Source organism: Salvelinus fontinalis, chromosome 6 (assembly GCF_029448725.1).
Source record: "Salvelinus fontinalis isolate EN_2023a chromosome 6, ASM2944872v1, whole genome shotgun sequence".
In the NCBI taxonomy this organism is placed as follows: Eukaryota; Metazoa; Chordata; class Actinopteri; order Salmoniformes; family Salmonidae; genus Salvelinus; species Salvelinus fontinalis.
Genome location: NC_074670.1, coordinates 58,396,271 through 58,421,519, shown reverse-complemented (window position 1 = coordinate 58,421,519; position 25,249 = coordinate 58,396,271). Strand labels below are relative to the sequence as shown.

The 25,249-nt window shown below is 41.4% G+C and overlaps 1 protein-coding gene across 5 annotated transcripts in view; it reads right to left on the bottom strand.

Annotated features, from left to right (window-relative positions):
- diaph2 (diaphanous-related formin 2) overlaps positions 1-25,249 on the bottom strand; it is a 727,774-nt gene that overhangs the window by 56,208 nt on the left and 646,317 nt on the right. For 4 of the 5 annotated variants that reach the window (XM_055927231.1, XM_055927235.1, XM_055927233.1 and 1 more), the window contains one exon: positions 24,441-24,491. The exons of the other annotated variant lie outside the window; for it this stretch is intronic. In XM_055927231.1, coding sequence (XP_055783206.1) covers positions 24,441-24,491 — 51 coding nt within the window. The remainder of the gene's footprint in view (positions 1-24,440; positions 24,492-25,249) is intronic. 5 annotated transcript variants of the gene reach the window in all.

Sequence of the window (25,249 nt, the reverse complement as noted above, 5' to 3'; positions counted from 1 at the left end):
CCATCCTCATTGTCCTCCAGTGTAACCTAGAGCCATACTGTCCTCATTGTCCTCCAGTATAATCTACAACCATACTGTCCTTCAGTATAATCTACAGCCATATTGTCCTCCAGTATAATCTACAGACATACCATCCTCATTGTCCTCCAGTATAATCTACAACCACACAGTACTCATTGTCCTCCAGTATAACCTAGAGCCATACTGTCCCCATTGTCCTCCAGTATAATCTACAAACATACAGCCCTCCAGTATAATCTACAACCATACCATACTCATTGTTCTCCAGTATAATCTACAGCCATACTGTCCTCCAGTATAATCTACAGCCATACTGTCCTCCAGTATAATCTACAACCATACCATCCTCATTGTCCTCCAGTATAATCTACAACCATACTGTACTCATTGTCCTCTAGTATAATTTACAGCCATAATGTCCTCATTGTCCTCCAGTATAATCTACAGCCATACTGTCCTCCAGTATAATCTACAACCATACCATCCTCATTGTCATCCAGTATAATCTACAACCATACTGTACTCATTGTCCTCCAGTATAATTTACAGCCATAATGTCCTCATTGTCCTCCAGTATAATCTACAGCCATACTGTCCACAATGTCCTCCAGTATAATCTACAACCATACAGTCGTCATTGTCCTCCAGTATAATCTACAACCATACAGTCCACAATGTCCTCCAGTATAACCTACAACCATACAGTCGTCATTGTCCTCCAGTATAATCTACAGCCATACTGTCCTCATTGTGCCCAAGTATAATCTACCACCATATTGTCCTCACTGTCCTCCAGTATAATCTACAACCATACCATCCTCATTGTCCTCCAGTGTAACCTAGAGCCATACTGTCCTCATTGTCCTCCAGTATAATCTACAACCATACTGTCCTTCAGTATAATCTACAGCCATATTGTCCTCCAGTATAATCTACAGCCATACTGTCCTCCAGTATAATCTACAACCATACCATCCTCATTGTCCTCCAGTATAATCTACAACCATACTGTACTCATTGCCCTCCAGTATAATTTACAGCCATAATGTCCTCATTGTCCTCCACTATAATCTACAGCCATACTGTCCACAATGTCCTCCAGTATAACCTACAACCATACAGTCGTCATTGTCCTCCAGTATAATCTACAACCATACTGTACTCATTGTCCTCCAGTATAATCTACAGCCATACTGTCCACAATGTCCTCCAGTATAATCTACAACCATACAGTCGTCATTGTCCTCCAGTATAATCTACAACCATACAGTCCACAATGTCCTCCAGTATAACCTACAACCATACAGTCGTCATTGTCCTCCAGTATAATCTACAGCCATACTGTCCTCATTGTGCCCCAGTATAATCTACCACCATATTGTCCTCACTGTCCTCCAGTATAATCTACAACCATACCATCCTCATTGTCCTCCAGTGTAACCTAGAGCCATACTGTCCTCATTGTCCTCCAGTATAATCTACAACCATACTGTCCTTCAGTATAATCTACAGCCATATTGTCCTCCAGTATAATCTACAGACATACCATCCTCATTGTCCTCCAGTATAATCTACAACCACACAGTACTCATTGTCCTCCAGTATAACCTAGAGCCATACTGTCCCCATTGTCCTCCAGTATAATCTACAAACATACTGCCCTCCAGTATAATCTACAACCATACCATACTCATTGTTCTCCAGTATAATCTACAGCCATACTGTCCTCCAGTATAATCTACAGCCATACTGTCCTCCAGTATAATCTACAACCATACCATCCTCATTGTCCTCCAGTATAATCTACAACCATACTGTACTCATTGTCCTCCAGTATAATTTACAGCCATAATGTCCTCATTGTCCTCCAGTATAATCTACAGCCATACTGTCCTCCAGTATAATCTACAACCATACCATCCTCATTGTCCTCCAGTATAATCTACAACCATACTGTACTCATTGTCCTCCAGTATAATTTACAGCCATAATGTCCTCATTGTCCTCCACTATAATCTACAGCCATACTGTCCACAATGTCCTCCAGTATAATCTACAACCATACAGTCGTCATTGTCCTCCAGTATAATCTACAGCCATACTGTCCTCATTGTGCCCCAGTATAATCTACCACCATATTGTCCTCACTGTCCTCCAGTATAATCTACAACCATACCATCCTCATTGTCCTCCAGTGTAACCTAGAGCCATACTGTCCTCATTGTCCTCCAGTATAATCTACAACCATACTGTCCTTCAGTATAATCTACAGCCATATTGTCCTCCAGTATAATCTACAGCCATACTGTCCTCCAGTATAATCTACAACCATACCATTCTCATTGTCCTCCAGTATAATCTACAACCATACTGTACTCATTGTCCTCCAGTATAATTTACAGCCATAATGTCCTCATTGTCCTCCAGTATAATCTACAGTCATACTGTCCACAATGTCCTCCAGTATAACCTACAACCATACAGTTGTCATTGTCCTCCAGTATAATCTACAGCCATACTGTCCTCCAGTATAATCTACAACCATAACATCCTCAATGTCCTCCAGTATAATCTACAACCACACAGTACTCATTGTCCTCCAGTATAACCTAGAGCCATACTGTCCCCATTGTCCTCCAGTATAATCTACGGCAATATTGTCCTCAAGTATAAACTACAGCCATACTGTCCTCCAGTATAATCTACAAGCATACCATACTCATTGTTCTCCAGTATAATCTACAGCCATACTGTCCTCAATGTCCTCCAGTATAACCTACAAGCATACTGACCTCATTTCCTCCAGTATAATCTATAACCATACCGTTCTCCAGTATAATCTACAACCATACCATCCGCATTGTCCTCTAGTATAATCTACAACCACACTGTACTCATTGTTCTCCAGTATAACCTAGAGCCATACTGTCCTCATTGTTCTCCAGTATAATCTACAACCATACTGTCCTCATTGTTCTCCAGTATAATCTACAACCACACTGTACTCATTGTTCTCCAGTATAATCTACAACCATACTGTCCTCATTGTTCTCCAGTATAATCTACAACCATACTGTCCTCATTGTTCTCCAGTATAATCTACAACCATACTGTCCTCATTGTCCTCCAGTATAATCTACAATCATTCTGTCCTCATTGTCCTCCAGTATAATCTACAACCATACTGTCCTCATTGTCCTCCAGTATAATCTACAATCATTCTGTCCTCATTGTCCTCCAGTATAATCTACAACCATACTGTCCTCATTGTCCTCCAGTATAATCTGTTGGGACTCGGTGACATATAGTCTGTGTCATTTTTAAGACAGCCAGTGGTGGCCAGGCTCCAGGACACACACATACACAGATGCACGCACACACATACTTACATACACACATACACACGCACTCCTAGTGCCAAAAACCCACCCCAGCCCCATCCATATAACAGCAGTCTGCCGCAGGGCAACACTGACCTAACCCACTGGAAAGGAACTGCAGGAGAGGGAGTGCAAAAAATCTGCTCCCAAGTTGAGGTAATGCAGTGAGTCGCCAGCCTCATCAATGACTTAGTGCTCTCCCCCTCAGGGCAATGAGGTCACTTAGGAAACTCCACTAGCCTGCCCACTGATGAACACTTCCTGTCCTATACACGCCACACTTACCACCGGCCCATTGGTTTGTGTTTTAGCCTATCGGACTCACACAGCCACATAGTGGCACCACACTGATGTTTATACTTGTAGATCCTAGAAAATAGTCAAGAAAGACTCCCAATCTGTGTTACTCAGTGTGTTAGGTCTCCACCAACAGACCCTACCTTAGCCTAATATAGCAGAACCCCCCGAACATTGAGCCAATTTCTCTCTTGATCTCCTGCATATGGAAGGAAAATGTTTGTGTTGTTATGGCATGCTGTCTGTTTTTAAACCAAGATATTAGTCATCTGTTAGAAGGGGAGCAACATTGTAATTTATGGAATTCATGAATAGCAATAGCTTTTTTTCAGTTTGCTTGTTGTTATTTTTCCTTCTCAGCATGGGGAGAATTTGAGATTGCAAATAAACTCCAAAACCCAGCTGGGGTAGGATTACGAGATTCCGAATATTACGGAAGCCAGATGCCAATCAACTCCTTGTGAGGATGAGGAGACATGGCGGAAATGAGGGGGAGATTCGAGGAGGGCAGGATTACCCCCTCAGTGTTACACTACATGACCAAAAGTAGGTGGACACCTGCTTGTCAAACATCTCATTACAAAATCATGGCCATTAATATGGAGTTGGTCCCAACTTTGCTGCTATAATAGCTTCCACTCTTCTGGGAAGGCTTTCCACTAGATGTTGGAACATTCCTGGGGAGACTTGCTTCCATTCAGCCACAAGAGCATTAGTGAGGTTGGGCACTGATGCTGGGTGATTAGGCCTGGCTTGCAGTCGGCGTTCCAATTTATTCTAAAGGTATTCTAAAGGTGTTCAATGGGGTTGAGTTCAGGGCTCTGTGCACGGCAGTCAAGTTCTTCAACACCGATCTCGAACAAACCATTTCTGAATGGACCTCGCTTTGTGCATGGGGGCTTTGCGATGCTGAAACAGGAAAGGGTCTTCCCCAAACCTTTGCCACAACGTTGAAAGGACAGAGTCATGTAGAATGTCATTGTATGTTGTAGCATTAAGATTTCCCTTCACTGGAACTAAGGGGCCTAGCTTATTCCTCCTCCACCAAACTTTACAGTTGGCACTATGCATTCAGGCAGGCAGTGTTCTACTGGCATCCGCCAAACCCAGATTAGTTTGTCGGACTGCCAGATGGTGAACCGTGATTCATCACTCCAGAGAACGCGTTTCTACCACTCCAGAGTCCAATGGCGGCAAGCTTTACACCACTCCAGCTGATGCTTGCACATGGTGATATTTAACTGACTTGTTGGAAACGAACTGACTTGTTGGAAAGGTGGCATCCTATGACAGTGCCACGTTGAATGTCACTGAGCTCTTCATTAAGGCCTTTATTCTGCCAATGTTTGTCTATGGAGCTTGCATGGCAATGTACTCGATTTTATACACCTGTCAGCAACCGGTGTGGCTGAAAAAGCCGAATCCACTAATTTGAAGGGGTGTCCACATACTTTTTTATATACTGTATATCAGCATTTGCTCTGCCACTTAGCAAGTGGGTGCTGGCACAGGTGTTATGTGAGTCTTGCTAGCCTAGGGCAGAGGTACTGTAGAGAAAAACAAAAGAATCATGAGAGGTCAAATAACTCGCTAGCTTTAAGCATGTAGCCATCATTCAGACTAGCTAGAATCTCCCTGGGCAGACCTTTGTCTGGAATATTGGCTTTGAAGGCTAACGACCTGAAATGGTCCACTTGTGGGTAATTAGGCATGGCTGTTCCCCTGTCTCTCAGAACAGTAAATATAGGAGAATAAACAACCATTAGGGGTTATCGGAGTTGCCTGCTAATTGAATCATCATCACCATCATCATAGAGAGCCATCGGGACAGTCCATGTTAAAACTCCACACAGTCACAGAGGCAGTTTAACCTTACCATCCCCTGGCAATGGACCAGAATATCATGCTTGCAGTTTTAAGACATCATGGCTGTATTGCAGCTGTCTTGCTTGTTCACAGTTCATCTGGTAGTGTTAAAAAAAACTCTACAATTACCCAAACATACGAGAGCTCTTTCACACACACACACACACACACACACACACACACACACACACACACACACACACACACACACACACACACACACACACACACACACACACACACACACACACACACACACACACACACACACACACACACCTCAGAGAGATCTCATGCTGCTCGAATCCCTAAACCCACCCAGCTATAAGTCAGAAGAAAAGAGAGGAAAGAAAGAGAGGAGCCACTAAACCAGTGTGATTAGTGCTAAGTAACTAAATGGGTCATATCAGTTATCCATTACCAGGAAAGAGGGACTATTAGGACTGCTGTGATCTAAATGGTGAACCTGCTCTCCCTCTGCCTCCTCTGGTAGACGAAGGCTGTTCATTTGAGTGTAAATGTTGCACACTCTTAGGCCCTCTCTCTTCTCCCATTCACTCTGTCGTTCGTTCTCCACACAAATGGAAATGCCGTTACATCCTCGAGCCCCATCAATAAATAAACTTGACACAAATAAACAGATAAATAAATAAATGTGCGAGGACTGGCTAATGGGCAACCGTCAGCATTAGTGATGGAGCGATGTCAGGCACAATCACGCCTGGGTGGGCGGAGAGATTCTTCCTGATTGCACACACAATTCCCCAAAGACAGAGACAGGGGCACTCCGCCAGACGAACCGACACGAGAGCTCTAAGGCAGCCTTCACTCCTGACTTCTTTTTACCCTCCTCGCTGTCTCTCTTTCACTCTGTTTAACTCTGTTTCTGTCTGTCCATCTTTCTCTCCTCCACCGCTACCCAACGATGCCCCCTCTCTCTCAATCTTCGCCTTGCACCCTAAGCCCACATTACCTCTGTTTTTTTCTTTCTCCCTTTCCATGTTTTTACTCTCTCTTCCCCTCCTCTCTCTCTTAGTCTCTCCTTCTCTCCCTCTAGCTCTCTCTCTCTCTTACTCTTTCCTCCCCTCCAACCTCTCTGTCTCTTCCGTCTCTCTGTCTAAACAGGAGTGCTGTGACATGAATGTTCCTTCTCTGTGTCTTTGGGTTCGTGCTATTGTCAGGCCTTTGAAAGCCAGTGGTCTGACAGGGCTCAACTTGCACGCACACACACGCACGCACACACACACATGCAATGCAATCCCATCGTGACCTTGAAACACCTCTTGGATGTATTTCATTGCACACTTCCATTGGATTCTTAAAGGCTAAATGATAAGACAATTAAAGGCAACACCCCGTAAATAATGCAGAAATTCCACTACTAACTGACACATAATTCACATCTGCTTGTAAAAATGATCCATTGAACAGCTGTACATCTGTTTAGCTACTTGGGACAAAATAGATTAAGTCCGTCTGGATCCACTAGTGGAGCTCTACTGCTGAGTGCAGTCTAATGTAGTCCTACCTTTATCTACAACCAATCAAGACATGCTACCATGATGCCACAGGTCAGATATACAGTTAGCCCTATTAGAGCATTCAGACTGAATTCCTAAAGCTAGTACTTACTGACAGCCTGGTCCCAGATATGTTTGTGCTGTATAGCCCTGTATAGCCAACTCCTGTAGTTGTATGGCCTTAGGGGTTGGCAAGACAGCACAAACAGATCTGGGACCAGGCTAACTGATTGATTCTGCAGAGTGAACAATCTGTCCAGATTGCCAGTGCTTACTGCACCATGGGGAGCAGACAGGAGTTGTATTCACATTGTCAGGAGCTATTATATCAGAGCAGAGCTTTAAACCACGTGATTCACTTAACTACATGTAATTACCAGCCATATTGCAGCACACTATTCAATATGTCATAATAATCAATAAGCTGAAAAGACAGATGCTTCGTAAACAGAGAAAAATGGGAAATGGTAAAAACTATAACCCAAAAATATAATGCGTAAACATACTTGAAATTAATGTTTTACTTTGCTGTCGTTGCTTAGGGACACAGAGATACACTAGTTATTTGGAGAATATGGATACAAAATAATACTTGATTGCTTTACCTTTACATGTGGCCTGGAGAAACAAACAAGGTGTTGTTTGTGTTGCCATTACACCTAAGGTGTGAGTTCTACCAATTAGTACTTTGCAAAAAAACTACATTTGAAAATCACCTCATCTGTAGGGGCACAATCCTGTGAACTGCTAATCCCACTAATCTGTCGAGCAAGACACAAATTCAAAACATCACATTTTTCAACTTGTTAACAACCTCACACGTAAAACATTTCCGGAAAACCACAACTTCTAAACAATTACAATAATTGACTTTTACAGACAAGTTCATTTGACAAGAATTGTACATTAACAAATAATGAATAGACAATTGTGCTCATTGAAACTCCACAGTAGCACCATTGTAGGAGGATGAGAACTCCTTTCTTGGCAAATTAGTCCTTTCACTCAGCCTCGGCTGCCAACCTACCTCTACCACCCTATACCTCCTTATTACACACCATCCAGCCTGCCAAATGTGAAATTAAACGCAAACACCACCCGGACGCTATTTGTCTGAGGTAATGGAGATGAGAAATATAATAAGGGATATGACAGAAAGACAGAGGGAAATAGCGTCAAAATAGCCTGTCATCGCCTCTCATTGTCACGGAACATAACTACATCCTATTGCAGAGAGCCTTTATTTATTCTACTGAGGATTATTATTAGAGCCTCTTCGCCCTCTCTCGGCTCTAACAGGCGATGAATACGGTTTTATTCGTCCAAGGGAACTTTCCATCCTTCAAAAGACTAAGTATGATAGCTGTGTAGATTCCATTGGAATATTATGAGTCCGATTTTTTCAGTCCTGAGTACGGTCGTTTGGTTGGTTCATGCGCCTCTCTGTGGTTTCAAGAAGTGATTCCCCTTCGCTTTTATCAGCTGAGAGTTATAGGTCTATTGGGAATTAATCACGCAATGAGTTAAATCAATCCTATTGTGTTGAATGTGCCAGGGTAAAATAAGATAAAAACTTCAATTACGGGGCACAAATTGATCCGGTATTGACAATTTGCACTTCAAATGACCTTTTCAGAACTCTGAGCACATACTTGAGGACCAGTACTGTATTGGGAGCAGTCTGACAGTGGATAAAGAAGTAAGAAATGCTGCTGTATGAAATCTTTATACAAAAAAAGTCAAAAGGATGTTTTGGTTGGTCATTGAGAGATTGGCATCTCACTTTGCAGGGAGTACCGACTTGTCTCTATTCACATCAGTGAGGCCACATTCCTGGGGAGAAGGGCTAACATTGGACAAAATAATCCAATGTCCAATTGGATAAAACCATGTGTGGAGCCCTTTGCTTGGCCAGGCGATTGACTTCCCTCTGAAAGGGTTTGCACGACACAGACAGGCAGGGAGTAGGGCCTGGTATTGGAAGTGTATACACAGATGGGTCGGCGTTAGAATGACACAGTGTGAGGGAAAGCGGACACCCTGTTGGGGCCCTTTAACTAGATTTGGAGGCCCAAAGCCTCTTGTAAGGAATCAAATAATGCAGGACTTGAGAGCCGGTTGTCTTCGGGGGTCTCGCCCGGGACACCCTAAATGCCATTCAGAAAGTCCACCCTTTCATTGAGATTTGATTTATCCTCGAAAAATGTATCGTGTGTCACACTTGTCTTATTTGAACTGTCCTCTCCAGCTGACGGAGTAAATGGCAGATCAGTTATGCGTGGGGGGTACTCAAACGGTACATCAAATCCTCATCTATATTTCGCTAAGCTGTTTTCAGGACTGGAGGTCCTTGGTGTCTATGAGAAGGACAGAGAGGGACAATAGAAGTGTAGCACATCTACTCTCAGACATCAAACCCCCCGATGGTCTGTCGGCCCTCAATCCTTCAGTCTCGCCTCTTCCTTTTAGCTGTTGAGAAATATCTCTTATCTACCACAAGCAGAGCCTCTCTTCCCCTTCTCTCTTCCCTTCTATTGATATCTACGATCTACTAAGCCATCTCCAGTCCATAGCCAAGGGCACTACCCTCCAGGTCCCCTCGGCCCGAGCAAATCACGTTAGCTGCACTTCCTTTAGGAGTGGCCCTGGGGAATGCCCCCAAATGAATAACATCTATCAACACCCTGAAGTGGAGGGGAGAAAGCAGGGGCTTTAGTCTGCCAACTAAGAGGTGATATATATCAACAGCCTCTATATTATAGTGTGTGTGTGTGTGACAGTGAGGGAGCACAATCAAGAGAGATCAAGAGACATGTACACGAGAACATGTGTGCGAGAGGAAATTCATTGCTACGGGAATTGCGATCACTATCACATCTACGTGATACAATAACATAGACTAATTTAAGTAACAAACTGTGTAATTCTCCACAGATCACATGAAGGATAAAGAAATACACTGAGTGTACAAAACATTAAGAACATCTTCCTAATATTGAGTTGCACCCGTTTTCCCCTCAGAACCGCCTCAATTCCTCGGGGCATGGACACTACAAGATGTCGAAAGCTTTCCACAGGGATGCTGGCCCATGTTGACTCCAATGCTTCCCACAGTTGTGTCAAGTTGGCTGGATGTCCTTTGGGTGGTGGACCATTCTTGATACACATGGAAAAGAGTTGAGTGTTAAAAACGGTTAGATTCTATATGAACCTTAGAAAATTTCACAGTAAAGCTTAAACCAAGTTTATTTACCCATTGGGTCAATACAGCTGCATAAGACAAAATACATATTCACAGAAGCACTGATATTTAACCCTTTCTCCCAGGCTGAGTCTCCTACACATCAGAACAGCCAATGCATCTCTGTTGCTAGACAGAACTTTAGTGATATCTGTTCTTCCTCACTTCATCTAACCTGACCTCTGCCCCAAAGTGCTCACTCCTCCCCAACTCACGGCTGTCATGTTGACTCGTACCAGACTGTGTCTTTTCTCCTGCCATAGGATCCCTGATAGCTAACAAAAACCTATCTGGACAGAATGTAAACGTTATACATAGCTCGCTCTCCCTCAGTGACATGAATAAGTATATTTCATATTTTCAGAACCCAACAAAACCCAACCGTGTTGAAGTTCTTGACACACTCAAACCGGTGCGCCTGGCACCTACTACCATACCTCGTTTCAGGGCACTCAAATATTTTGTCTTGCCCATTCACCCTCAATGGCACAAATACACAATCCATGTCTCAATTGTGTCAAGGCTTAAAAATCCTTTTGAACCTTTCTCATTGAAGTGGATTTAACAGGCGTCATCTTTTTGCCTGTTCCGTATTTGTCATGGAAAGAGCAGGTGTTCCTAATGTTTTGTACACATAGTGCAGCTCCCTAGCTCAACGTAACATAGCCGTCTAGTACATAGACCCATTAATAGGGACAACCTAATACATATGGTATTGAGATATCATTTATAACACGATGGGGAGAATAATAAAAGGAGAAAAAAATCCTTGATCTTTGTCCATCTTTCTTCTCCCTCCCCCTTTCTCCCTTCTCGTTCATTTGCTTCTTTGCAGATTCTTCCCTTTCTCCACTTTAATATTTAATGACTGAAAATAGGTAATTTAATCTTCATTAAACATACAGGGGGCCAGCTCTCCTCTCTTGCCTGGGTGAATTAACGGCGAGACCACTGAGATTAGGCGGTAAGGCCCTGAAATCACATAACTGTGACATGCATTAAATGACGGCATATCTTCTGTTTTTTAACCCTTTAACACGCAGCTCAACTGGGCGGTTGAGCTAATTTTGACAACCAATTTTAAATTAAATTAAAAAGATGAATTTAGTTTGGCATATTTTATCATCATCAAAATGCTCATGTGGTTTTCATTATCAGACTCCCATATTATTTGAAACACGCATTCAAAGATGGTTGAAAACCAGGAAGTGAATGCGAGCAAAACCGAACCACATTTACCACACATTTTTTGTACTAACTGTGTATAAAATGTGAAATTACACAACGTTGTAAACGTTGACTTCTAAAACATAATTTAATAATGAATAAATTAGTAATATGTTGTTTTAACATTTTAGGAACTCTTGAGAAATATGCTCTACCAAGAGGTTGAGTTGCCCATTAAATGATTGCTATTCACTCAAAGCTAGTGATAATGGACAATAGAGAAATATTGTTAAGGGATTTTTTTTGTCTGTGCAAACACAAAAATCTTCTTAAATCCATATCATTATTCACTGTCTGCCTGTTATGCTCAATATGTTTCACAATATCATTCAGTACATCTTACTGGTCTTCGAAGCATATACAGTGCATTTGGAAAGTATTCAGACCCCTTGACTTTTTCCACATTTTGTTACTTTACAGATTTATTCTAAAATTGATTAAATAGTTTTCCCCCTTATCAATCTACACACAGTACCCCATAATGACAAAGCAAAAACAGTTTTTTAGAAATGTTTGCAAATGTATTAAAAATAAAAACCAAATGATCACCTTTACATAAGAATTCAGACGCTTTACTCAGTACTTTGTTGAAGCACCTTCGGCAGCAAATACATCCTAGAGTCTTCATGGGTATGATGCTACAAGCGAAGCACACCTGTATTTGATGAGTTTCTCCCATTCTTCTCTGCATATCCTCTCAAGCTCTGTCAGGTTGGATGGGGACCGTTGCTGCACAGCTATTTTCAGGTCTCTCCACAGATGTTCGATCGGGTTCAAGTCCGGGTGGCTGGGCCACTCAAGGACATTCAGAGACTTGTCCCAAAGCCACTCCTGGATTGTCTTGGCTGTGTGCTTAGGGTCATTGTCCTGTTGGAAACGTTCACACCAGTCTGAGGTCCTGAGCGCTCTGGAGCAGGTTTTCATCAAGGATCTCTCTGTACTTTGCTCTGTTTATCTTTCCCTCGATCCTGACTAGTCTCCCAGTTCCTGCAGTTGAAAAACATCCCCACAACATGATACTGCCACCACCATGCTTCACAGTATGGATGGTGCCAGGATTCCTCCAGAAGTGATGCTTGGCATTCAGACCAAAGAATTCAATCTGGGTTTCATCAGACCAGAGAATCTTGTTTAGAGTCCTTTAGGTGGCTTTTGGTAAACTTCAAGAGGACAGTGTCATGTGCCTTTTACAGAGGAGTGGCTTCCGTCTGACCACTCTATCACAAAGGCCTGATAGGTTGAGAGCTGAAGAGATGTTGTCCTTCTGGAAGGTTCTCCCATCTCCACAGAGGAATTCTGGAGCTCTGTCAGAGTGAGCATCGGGTCACCTCCCTGACCAAGGCCCTTCTCCCCCAATTTCTCAGTTTGGTCGGGCTGCCAGCTCTAGGAAGAGTTTTGGTGATTCCAACCTTTTTCTATTTAAGAATATTGGAGGCCACTGTGTTCTTGGGGACCATCCACGCTGCAAAAATGTTTTGGTACCCTTCTCCAGATCTGTGCCTCGACACAATCCTTTCTCGTGGCTCTATGGACAATTCCTTCGACCTCGTGGCTTGGTTTTTGCTCTGACATACACTGTAAACTGTGAGACCTTATATAGAAAGGCGTGTGCCTTTCCAAATCATGTCCAATCAATTGAATTTACCACAGGCGGACTCCAACCAAGTTGTAGAAACATCTCAAGGATGTTCAATGGGAACAGGATGTACCTGAGCTCAATTTAAAATCTCATAGCAAAGGGTCTGAATACATATGTAAATAAGGTATTTCTGTTTAAAAAATGTATACATTTGCAAAAAAATCTAAAAACATGTTCTCTTTGTCATTATAGGGTATTGTGTGTAGATTGATGAGTACATTTTTTTATTTGATCCATTTGAGAATAAGGCTGTAACGTAACAAAATGTGGAAAAAAGGGAAGGGGTCTGAATACTTTCCCAGTGCACTGTAAACTGTAAATGCATTCCTTTACATTAATTTTAATATTTATATTTTGACATACAAATTTATAGTATTTTATGAATATTTGATATCAGTCCTCATTTAACTAGGCTTGTATTCGATTATAAGTAAATGAAGCAGACATAATGTAAATTAATGTATACATTTTATTTTATGATTAAAAAAGTTTATGCAAATTCAAAAATGTGTTTATTCTAATTGGGCAACTAAACCAGCATTATCTATGAAAGTTTTAGTCATGCAAACAAAATTTCATTTTATGGCCTATACTGAGGCAAAATACACATATTTAGCAGAAAAATACTTTTTCAGATTTTTTGGGGGGGGGATGTTAAAGGGTTTTAATGGACTTAAGATGATCTCTCTCCGGGTCAATGTCAAAGAGGCCCTTATGAGGTTATTTGAAAAACACACACATATACTGCATGTTCACACACACACACTCATACATGCGCACACACGCAAAACACAAGCACGCACGAACACACTGAGACGCAGAGAGTAGGGGAAGGAAGATCGTAATGACTTTGAAAACGGCCAGTAAATAATACTGATTGGCTCCCATCCTTTGAAATTTGATTGATGTGCCTCTTGGGACATGCAGACCGAAAATCGATGGTGTGAGGATGTAGGAGCCGGCTCCATGCCTCTCGCTTACCCACCAATCTCTTGGGTTATACCCCAGGTATCAACACACCGGAGCGGGGGGAAAGATGGGGCTTTCATGGGCAAAACTCCCCATGCTGTTATTTTCCCATATTGGTGTGAACCTCAGTGCTGAACAGCGATGTGTTGTTGTATGCAACAAAAGGGTTGGGGTCAATTCCATTTTAATTCAGTCCATTTAGGAAGATGCTAAGCCTATCAACAGTGCCTTCAGGAAGTATTCATACGCCTTGACTCATTCCACATTTTGTTGTGTTACAGCGTGAATTCAAAATGGGTTAAATATGTATTTTTTTCTCACATCTACACACAACACCCCAAAATGACAAAGAGAAAACACGTTTTTAGACATTTTTGCACAATTATTGAAAATTAAATACAGAAATATCTCCCTTACATAAGCATTCACACCCCTGAGTCAATACCTTTGACAGTGATTACAGCTGTGAGTCTTTTTGGGTAGATCTGTATAAACTTTTCACATCTGGATTGTGCAACATTTGCCTATTATTCTTTTCAAAATTCTTCAAACTATGTCAATTTGGTTGTTGATCATTGCTAGACAACCCTTTTCAGGTCTTGCCATACTTTTTCAAGTACAGTAGATGTAAGTCGAAACTGTAACTCGGCCACTCAGGAACATTCCCTGTCTTCTTTGGAAGCAACTCCAGCGTATATTTGGCCTTGTGTTTTAGGTTATAGTCTTGCTGAAAGGGGAATTCATCTCCCAGTGTCTAGTGGAAAGCAGACTGAACCAGGTTTTGCTCTAGGATATTGACTGTGCATAGCTCCATTCAATAAAAATGTTTATGCTGAAAAACTCCCCATTCCTTAATGATTACAAGCATACCCATAACATGATGCAGCCACCACTATGCTTAAAAATATGGAGAGTGGTACTCAGCAATGTGTTTTACAGAATTTTCCCCAAACATAACACTTTTTATTCAGGACAAAAAGTTAATTGCTTTGGCATTTTTTGCAGAATTACTTTAGTGCCTTGATGCAAACAGGATTAACACTTTTATTCTGTTCAGGCGTCCTTCTTTTCATTCTGTCAATTAGGTCAGTACTGTGAAGTAACTACAATGTTGTTGATCCATCTTCAGTTTTCTCCTATCACAGCCATTAAACTCTGTAACTGTTTTAAAGTCACCATTGGCCTCATGGGGAAATACCTGAGCAATTTCCTTCCTCTCTGAGTTAGGAAGGACCTCTGTATCTATGTAGTGACTGGGTGTATTGATACACCATCCAAAGTGTAATTAATAACATCAACATGCTCAAAGGGATATTCATTGTCTGCTTTTAATTTTTTTTGGACCCATCTACCAAACGGTGCCTTTCTTTGCGAGGCATTGGAAAACATCCCTGGTCTTTGTGGTTGAATCTGTGTTTGAAATTCACTGCTCGACTGAGTGACCTTACAGATAATTCTATGTATGGAGTACAGAGATGAGGTAGTGGTAAACACTAATATTGCACACAGAATAAGTCCAAGCAACTTATTATGTGACTTGTTAAGCAAGAATGTCATAAGAAAAAGGTTGAATACTTATTGATTCAATACATTTCATATTTTACTCATTTGTAAACATTTCAATTGAGATAAATCTCAATTTAAATATTTTTAAATTCAAGCTGTAACAACAAAATGTGGAAAAGGTCAAGGTGTGTGAATACTTTCTGAAGGCACTGTGTAGAATGTTGTATGTTGTTGGTTATGTAGCCTATCTACACTACCGTTCAAACATTTGGGGTCACTTCGAAATGTCCTTGTTTTTTAAAGAAAAGCACATTTTTTTGTCCATTAAAATAACATCAAATTGATCAGAAATACAGTGTAGACATTGTTAATGTTGTAAATGACTATACAACATTAACAATGTCTACACTGTATTTCTGATCAATTTGATGATCGGTAGTGTAGATACCGTTGTATGATCGGTAGTGTAGATACCGTTGTATGTTGTTGGTTATGTAGCCTATTTATATAATGTTGTTTGTTTTGGCCTGCACTACCACTAGTGACGTTAAGCCCCTTGAGAATAAATAATGTTTTCTGAATTGAATTGAGACTTTCTAATTAGAAGGAAAAAATACTATTTCCTGGAAATCATGTAGCCTGAGTTGACCCACACATCATGCCTACTGTATAGCATGTCTGGTTGAGGAGAACGAACACACGTGCACCCACACAACAGAATATCTGGTTATAAACTCAGTCAATCCAATCACTGTCTCTGTCAATTAGGACTGGCTTAGGACTGGTAATTGCATCAAGTAGGTTATGATGACCTCACAAGGGTTTGTTACCTTCCACACAATTGGAGAAGCAGAGAAATGTTCTGGAAATTGTTGTTAATTGGGATTGGTGCCTCCTCGTTATGCACCAGCCTCTTCGTAATGTTCCTATAGACTCTTAAGGAAGTGTGAGGGAGTACAGTTCCATCTGAACAATGGTGAAGAAAGACAAACTGCTTTTGAATGGACTCCTCCAATGTAAACCAAGAAGCTTCTCAAATACTGAGTGAAACTCTTGTATGTGACGCTCATTCTTGGGATGATAATCACACTTTGAAACTGTGAGATTACAGCATACATGACTAAGCAGGAGGCATAGATTCTGTGGACAAGACATGTTCTTGTCAGTTCTGAGTTAGTTGTACGTTGTAATGTGATGAAAATGAAAACAAAATGAGGAGGAAGGGAGAAGCACAGAGAAACCGCCATTGTCCTGACCTAGAAATAACACCATCACTCACCAAAAGCTGACACTCAAATATTGGCACTTTTCCCCCTCCCTTCTAGCCAAAATAGCAACAGCCGCTTCCAAAAGACAGCTTATCTTCTTATGGCTGAAGGGGCAGTATTGAGTAGCTTGGATGAAAGGTGCACAGAGGTGCCCAGAGTAAACGGCCTACTCCTATGTCATAGTTGCTAATATATGCATATTATTATTAGTATTGGATAGAAAACACTCTGAAGTTTCTAAAACTGTTTGAATTATGTCTGTGAGTATAACAGAACTCATACGGCAGGCAAAAACCTGAGAAGTTCCACATCCTGTTTGGATATTTTCTGGGGGTGCCAGATTTTCCACCAAGCTCTCATTGAAAATACAGAGAGATATGGATGGGTTTTCCTTCCTACGGCTTCCACTAGATGTCAACAGTCAATAGAACTTTGTCTGATGACTCTAATGTGAAGGGGGGCCGAAGGAGACAGGAATGAGTAATCACTTCCATGAGGTGCCCACGCATTGAACTGGCGCGTTCACCTGAGAGTGAGCTCCGTTCCATCGGTAAATTGAAGTCGATGTAATTCTCCGGTTGGAACGTTATTCAAGATGTATGTTAACAACATTCTAAAGATTGATTCAGTACATCGTTTGACATGTTTCTACTGACTGTAACGGAACTTTTGGACATTTCGTCATGTTATAGTGGACGCGCTTTGAGACTTTGGTTAGGGAGTTTGGTAAACAATTCCAAAGTAGCTAATTGGACATAAATAACGGACATTATCGAACAAATCAAGCATTTATTGTGGACCTGGGATTCCTAGGACTGCATTCTGATGAAGTTCATCAAAGGTAAGGAAACATTTATCATGTATTTTCTGGTTTCTGTTGAGTCCAACATAGCGGCTAATTTGGCTATTGTTCTGAGCTCCGTCTCATATTATTGCATGGTTTATTTTTCTGTAAAGTTTTTTTGAAATCTGACAGCGGTTGCATTAAGGAGAGGTATATCTATAATTCCATGTGTATAACTTGTATTATCATCTACATTTATGATGAGTATTTCTGTTGAAACGATGTGGCTATGCAAAAATCACTTGATGTTTTTGTAACTAGTGAATGTAAACTCAGATCTTTTTATATAAATCTGAACTTTATCAAACAAAACATGCATGTATTGTGTAACATGAAGTCCTATGAGTGTCATCTGATTAAGATAATCAAAGGTTAGTGATTCATTTTATCTCTATTTCTCTATTTTTTTTCGCTGAAAAAATGGCTGTGCTTATTGTGGTTTTGTGGTGACCTAACATAATCATTTGTAGTGCTATCGCTGAAAAGCCTATTTGAAATCGGACACTTTTGTGGGATTAACAACAAGATTACCTCTAAAATGATATAAAACCCATGAATGTCTGAGGAATCTTAATTATGAGATTTCTGTTTTTTGAATTTGGCGCCCTGCACTGTCACTGGCTGCTGTCATATCGATCCCGGTGACGGGATTGCAGCCATAAGAAGATTTATCAGTGATTTGGAAGAAGGCACCTTTAATCGTAAAATCACCCATTGGTGGTGGGGGAGCTTGATTCTATATTTTCCCAGCCGGTGAAGTTCTGTTTGCATCCCAAAGGGCACCCTATCCCCCTTGTAGTGCACTCCTTTTGACTATGGCCTGTAGGGCTCTGGTCAAAAGTAGTGCACTATATAGGGAATAGGGTGCCATTTTGGGACTCCTCAAAGTGCACCTAAAGATCAGCGCTCTAACTGCTCGCAATATGATAGAAACGTAATAAAAATTTCCCATACAGAATGGTGCATTCATTCCAGAACCCATTTCCCACACAATCCTTGGGAGCCTTCGTATGTCAAAATTATTCCTGTCGTAACCTAATGGGGTTAGACCTAGTACTGTTACGGTGACCGTATTACCGCCACACCTGCGGTCACGAGTCATGAGGGCAGTCAAATTCTACGTGACTGTTTAGTCACGGTAATTAGGCTTCTCCAAGCTCTGAAGCTGCTGATGGTCATTAGTAGCCTACCAAACTTGCTAACTGCCTGGTACTAAGCACTCTATTGTCCCTCTAATCACTCTAACATCAATGTAAATGTAATTGAAAATCAAAGCAAACCCTTCATGAGAGCCCATGAGCTCATGCTGCCCAACATTTCTATAGGCTATACAATTGCATGAAAACAATAGATATTCTGCCGGTTAAAGTAACTGGGATATTATTCCATCGACAGAGGTCGGATTGAATTGATTTGAGCGTTATTTTAAAGTTTCTGCCAATGGTTTACCTAAAGGAGGAAACATATCTACTCCCAAATATTTCAAATGGGAAAAAATGTGGATTCCATAAGTAGAGATGGGGTGGCAGGTAGCACTTGCTTGGGAGCGATTGAGATAGTGGCTTGCAAAAGTATTCAACCACTTGATATTTTGTCTATTTTGTTGCCTTACAACCTGGAACTAAAAATTATTTTTTTTTGGATTTCATGTAATAGACATAAACAAAATAGTCAAAATTGGTGAAGTGAAAAAAATGAAAAAGTGGTGCATGCTGGTCAGATGAGACTAAAATTGAGCTTTTTGGCCATCAAGGAAAACGCTATGTCTGGCGCAAACCCAACACCTTTCATCACCCTTAGAATACACCATCCCCACAGTGAAGCATTGTGGTGGCAGCATCATGCTGTGGGGATGTTTTTCATCGACAAGGACTGGGAAATTGGTCAGAATTGAAGGAATGATAGATGGCGCTAAATACAGGGAAATTCTTGAGGGAAACCTGTTTCAGTCTTCCAGAGATTTGAGACGGGGATGGAGGTTCACCTTACAGCAGGACAATGACCCTAAGCATCCTGCTAAAGCAACACTCAAGTGGTTTAAGAGGGAACATTTAAATGTCTTGGAATGGCCTAGTCAAAGCCCAGACCTCAATCCAATTGAGAATCTGTGGTATGCCTTAAAGATTTCTGTACACCAGCGAAACCCATCCAACTTAAAGGAGCTGGAGCAGTTTTGCCTTGAAGAATGGGCAAAATTCCCAGTGGCTACATGCACCAAGCTTATAGAGACATACCCCAAGAGACTTGCAGCTGTAACCGCTCTTGCTGCGGGTGATTCTCTGATCCACCTCTACGCAGACGACACCATTCTGTATACATCTGGCCCTTCTTTGGACACTGTGTTAACAACCTCCAAACAAGCTTCAATGCCATACAACAACTCCTTCCGTGGCCTCAAACTGCTCTTAAGTGCTAGTAAAACTAAATGCATGCTTATCAACCGATCGCTGCCCGCACCCGCCCGCCCGACTAGAATCACTACTCTGGATGGTTCTGACTCAGAATATGTGGACAACGACAAATACCTAGGTGTCTGGTTAGACCGTAAACTCTCCTTCCAGACTCATATTAAGTATCTCCAATCCAAAATTAAATCTAGAATCGGCTTCCTATTTCGCAACAAAGCCTCCTTCACTCATGCTGCCAAACATACCCTCGTAAAACTGACCATCCTTCCGATCCTCGACTTCGGCGATGTCATTTACAAAATAGCATCCAACACTCTACTCAGCAAATTGGATGTAGTCTATCACAGTGCCATCCGTTTTGTCACTAAAGCCCCATATACTACCCACCACTGCGACCTGTATGCTCTCGCTGTCTGGCCCTCGCTACATATCTGTCGCCAAACCCACTGGCTCCAGGTCATCTATAAGTCTTTGCTCGGTAAAGCCCGCGCCTTATCTCAGCTCACTGGTCACCATAGCAACACCCACCCGTAGCACGCGCTCCAGCAGGTATATTTCACTGGTCATCCCCAAAGCCAACACCTCTTTGGCCGCCTTTCCTTCCAGTTCCTTTCCTTCCAGTTCTGCTGCCAAAGACTGGAACGAATTGCAAAAGTCACTGAAGCTGGAGACATATCTCCCTCACTAACTATAAGAATCAGCTGTCAGAGCAGCTTATCGATCACTGCACCTGTACACAGCCCATCTGTAAATAGCCCACCCAACTACCAGATAGTAGCCCACCCTACCTCCCATATTGTTTTTATTTTTTTTGTTCTTTTGCACCCCAGTATCTCTACTTGCACATCATCCTCTGCACATCTCTCACTCCAGTGTTAATGCTAAATTGTCATTATTTTGCCACTATGGCCTATTTATTGCCTTATCTCCCTAATCTTACTAAATTTGCACACTGTATATAGATTTGTATATCGTGTTATTGACTGTATGTTTGTTTGTTTATGTGTAACCCGGTGTTGTTGTTTTTGTCGCACTGCTTTGCTTTATCTTGGCCAGGTCGCAGTTGTAAATGAGAACTGGCCTACCTGGTTAAATAAAGGTTAAATAAAATAAAAAATTGCTGCAAAAGGTGGCTCTACAAAGTATTGACTTTGGGGGGGGGTGAATAGTTATGCACGCTCAAGTTCTGTTTTTTTGTCTAATTACTTGTTTGTTTCACAATATAAAATATTATGCATCTTCAAAGTGGTAGGCATGTTGTGTAAATAAAATGATACAAACCCCCCCAAAAATATATTTTCATTCCAGGTTGTAAGGCAACAAAATAGGAAAAATACCAAGGGGGTGAATACTTTCTAGATATGGCAAAATATTGCCTGCGTATAATGAGATGAAGAGGCACGGGAACCTGTTCACCCAGCTTCGGTATGGGATCCCATCGAACCCGCTGAGGCATGGGAGCCTTCAAACCGACTGAGGCCTCCCAGGTAGCTCCGGCTCCAACACCCGGATCCGACATCACCCCCAACACAAAAACACAAAAAAACACTCCCTAATGCTTCCCTTTGACGAGTCGTCATTCTGTAACGATGTACGCCGAAAGTCGGGAAGCGAGTTCAGGGAGTAAATACATTTAATAAATAAATGAACAAAACAAGAAACACCAACAGCGCACCAACATAGAACAGGAACAATGACGACTGGGGAAGAAACCAAAGGGAGTGATATATAAAGGGCAGGTAATCAAGGAGGTGATGGAGTCCAGGTGAGGGTCATTATGCGCCTAACGCTTGTGACAGGTGTGCGCCCTAACGAGCAGCCTGGTGAACTAGAGGCCGGAGAGGGAGCACATGTGACATAAACGTTCTGATCTGTTGCATCAGACTTATTGCTTTAAAAAAATATATATATTATATAGTGATTTTATTCATTTGGGATCTATCGCATCCCACAAGTGTCCCGGAGTATGTTTAGAATATTTAATTGAGATACCTGAGAGAGCCATGTGAGTGAGAGGTGCTTCGGAGCACGGCGATTGGCAGCCGGGAAATTGGAGGTCTGCATCTCTCCCAAATCAACCTGTGTGAACTGCTGTATTAATAATTTCAGAATAAAATACTAGTACATTTTTCTAATATCATAATGTTTCTTAAGACCTGCCTAAAGAAAAAATGTGATTTCTTTGTGATGGTGTATATTGAATGGATTTAATTGAATGTTAAAATGTAGATGCCCCATTGTGGGTTATTTGGATTTATCGGGGCACGTTAAATGGCCATAGCACTACACATATGGTCCTATATAGCTCAGTTGGTAGAGAATGGCGCTTACATCGCCAGGATAGTGGGTTCAATTCCCGGGACCACCCATAGATAAAATGTATGCATGCATGAATGTAAGTCGCTTAGGATAAAAGTGTGCGCAAAATGACATATGTTATGTTACATATGCACTAGCGCTGCACATATGCCTTTGATTCATGGGGAAGTTGCTGAAGTTGATGATCACTTGTGATTTATCAGGTCTTTGTTATGGCTGCAGTTATGAAGCGTATGAAAAAATCTAATTTTACTATTGCATGTTTTAGGTTCTTTTTTAGCCATTGGTGATGCATCAGGTACTGTCTACTAATGTAGCCAGCTTTGGGGGAGTAACAAGTAATTTATAAACGTTTATAAAGTATATATAGTGCACACTAAGTTATGGGCTGCAAAGTAGTTGATTAATAATTAGTAAATGGTTTATAAGGATCTACATTAATAATCAGCTGAGGTATTAGTAAGTGCTTTAACTCACATTTAAAAACTCAAACAATTAATAAATGAACCATTCATGACATACATAAATAGATTCATAAATTAGTGTATAAATGCTGAGTCAAACCATTAATCAACCATTAACAAATGCCTTATAAATAATCTGATGAGTTAACAAGTACTCCTTTATAGCTGATTTATAAGTACATGAGTAGTACATTATTCATAATTTACAAATTGTGAACATACTATAATCAAACACCTTATTCATTATTTTATAAATAATTCAGAAATAATGTTTATAAATGCATAAATTACTATTTAGAGATTGCTTATTGACATTTACAAATGAAGGAATAATGATGAATAAATGGGGATTAAACGCTTTACAACCTGTTTATAAATGGTTTATTAATATAAAGTGTTAGAGAGATCCCTTTCTCCCAAGTCCTAAATATCCTAAGCCTTCCCGCGATACAACTGGTACCTATTTTTTATTGCATTTGACCGAGTGTATTAGATAACCTAAAAACGAAACAAACTTGTGATAGTTCCACATTTCATTGTCACTCCATTCACACACATCCTTAAACACGAACATACAAGACCGAGACGAAAAGCAAAGACAGACAGTCAACAGTGAAAAATGCACTTCACATAGATACAGCAGATTAGATTAAAGTGGTGGTTGGAGAAAAAAAATCTAACCATTGCGCCACAGACAGTTGTTTCAAAGTAGGCCGGGGGAGTAGTTTTGGGGTGTTTGCGCTTTGTGCAACGTTTGACATTTCCCAGAATGCCCTAGCTGGAAAAGGAAGAGTGAGGGAAGGAACACAACAAACAAATCCGTGCGTGGCGACACATGACGAAAAGCAATTATAGCCCTCGTGTTGGCGACAAAGCCTTTCCTATAAAGTGCCATGAGACAGGATGTGATGTCATGCTCTATCAGCGTAGGCCTACAGGAATGGGGTACAAGCTCTACAATACAAGAGCTGGTGTACTACTCAGAAACCAGACTGAGATTTGAGTCACTGAGTTATTAAAGCAGGAGGGAAGCTCAAGAGTACTACTCTCAAGTCTGAGGTGCGACCAAAATTCAACTCCATTCCCTATATAGTGCACTACTTTTGGCCAGATCCCTATATTCATTCCTGTTTTTGAGATAAACAATCTGTCTGCAACCTAATATAATCATTCAAATCAATCGAATAAGTCTGTGACCACATCAAGTAATAAAAAAAAACACTTTGCGTTGCTATCACCACTGGTTGAAACAAGATAACACTATGTAACCTAATTGACATAAGTCAGAGAAGTAATCAGACAAGTTCTAGCTCAGTGTAGGAGTCTGTCAGAGAGTACACCAGCTCTGGTTCAGTTGGTGGGGGAAGATGCCAGATGTGAATTACACAGCCAGGAGTGGAGGCGGTGCTGTACAGTGCAGTACATGTGCAGGGAAAGGGTTAAACTATGGAAACAGCATTGGTTGGGTTACCATGGTTAGCACCCGGCCACCGAGAGACAGGACTGCATGGACTTTGATCACCTGCAACATGACCAAGTAAACAGAAGAAAAAGAAAGGGAGGAGAAAGAGAAAAAGAGAACGATGTCAGACATGAGTCTTTCAGGAGTTTGGCACCAATTATCCACTCTGAAAAGTCTGGTTGTTGGCACAACACCTCAGCACACACTCTCACTGTACAAACATGCTCACTCACACAGAGAGAGAAGGCACTTGAGAAGGAAAATACATTGTGTTGGTTTGGGCTGTTGGCAATCATGTCAGTCTTGATGGACCATGTTAGAGTAGAAGAGATATTGCAGACTGAGGGAAGATGAAACATGACACTGTGTGTGTGTGTGTGTGTGTGTGTGTGTGTGTGTGTGTGTGTGTGTGTGTGTGTGTGTGTGTGTGTGTGTGTGTGTGTGTGTGTGTTCTCCTCTACATGGCTAGCTGTCTGCCAGTGAGTGCAGACCAAGCTAGGAGAACGATTCAGGAGTGTGAGTTGTGACACCCTGTTTCATTAACCAGGTCTTATTGGGCAAACAATGTGGGAAATTAACAGGTCTGGCAACATATCTCTGACATTTGACATAGTGCCAGTTAATTTAGGACGATTCGTTCTGCCATGGTGTGCATATGCTGGTATGTTTGTCGTTGAGGTTGTTGATAAGGAAGAAAAAGCTGTTGCTGTACAGGGCCTAAACCTCTGTGTATACTCACTCCATCTGATCATACTAAACGATGCTAACCCTCATGAGGCCCGATGAGCAGATTAGCATCAGGAATATCACACTCGTCC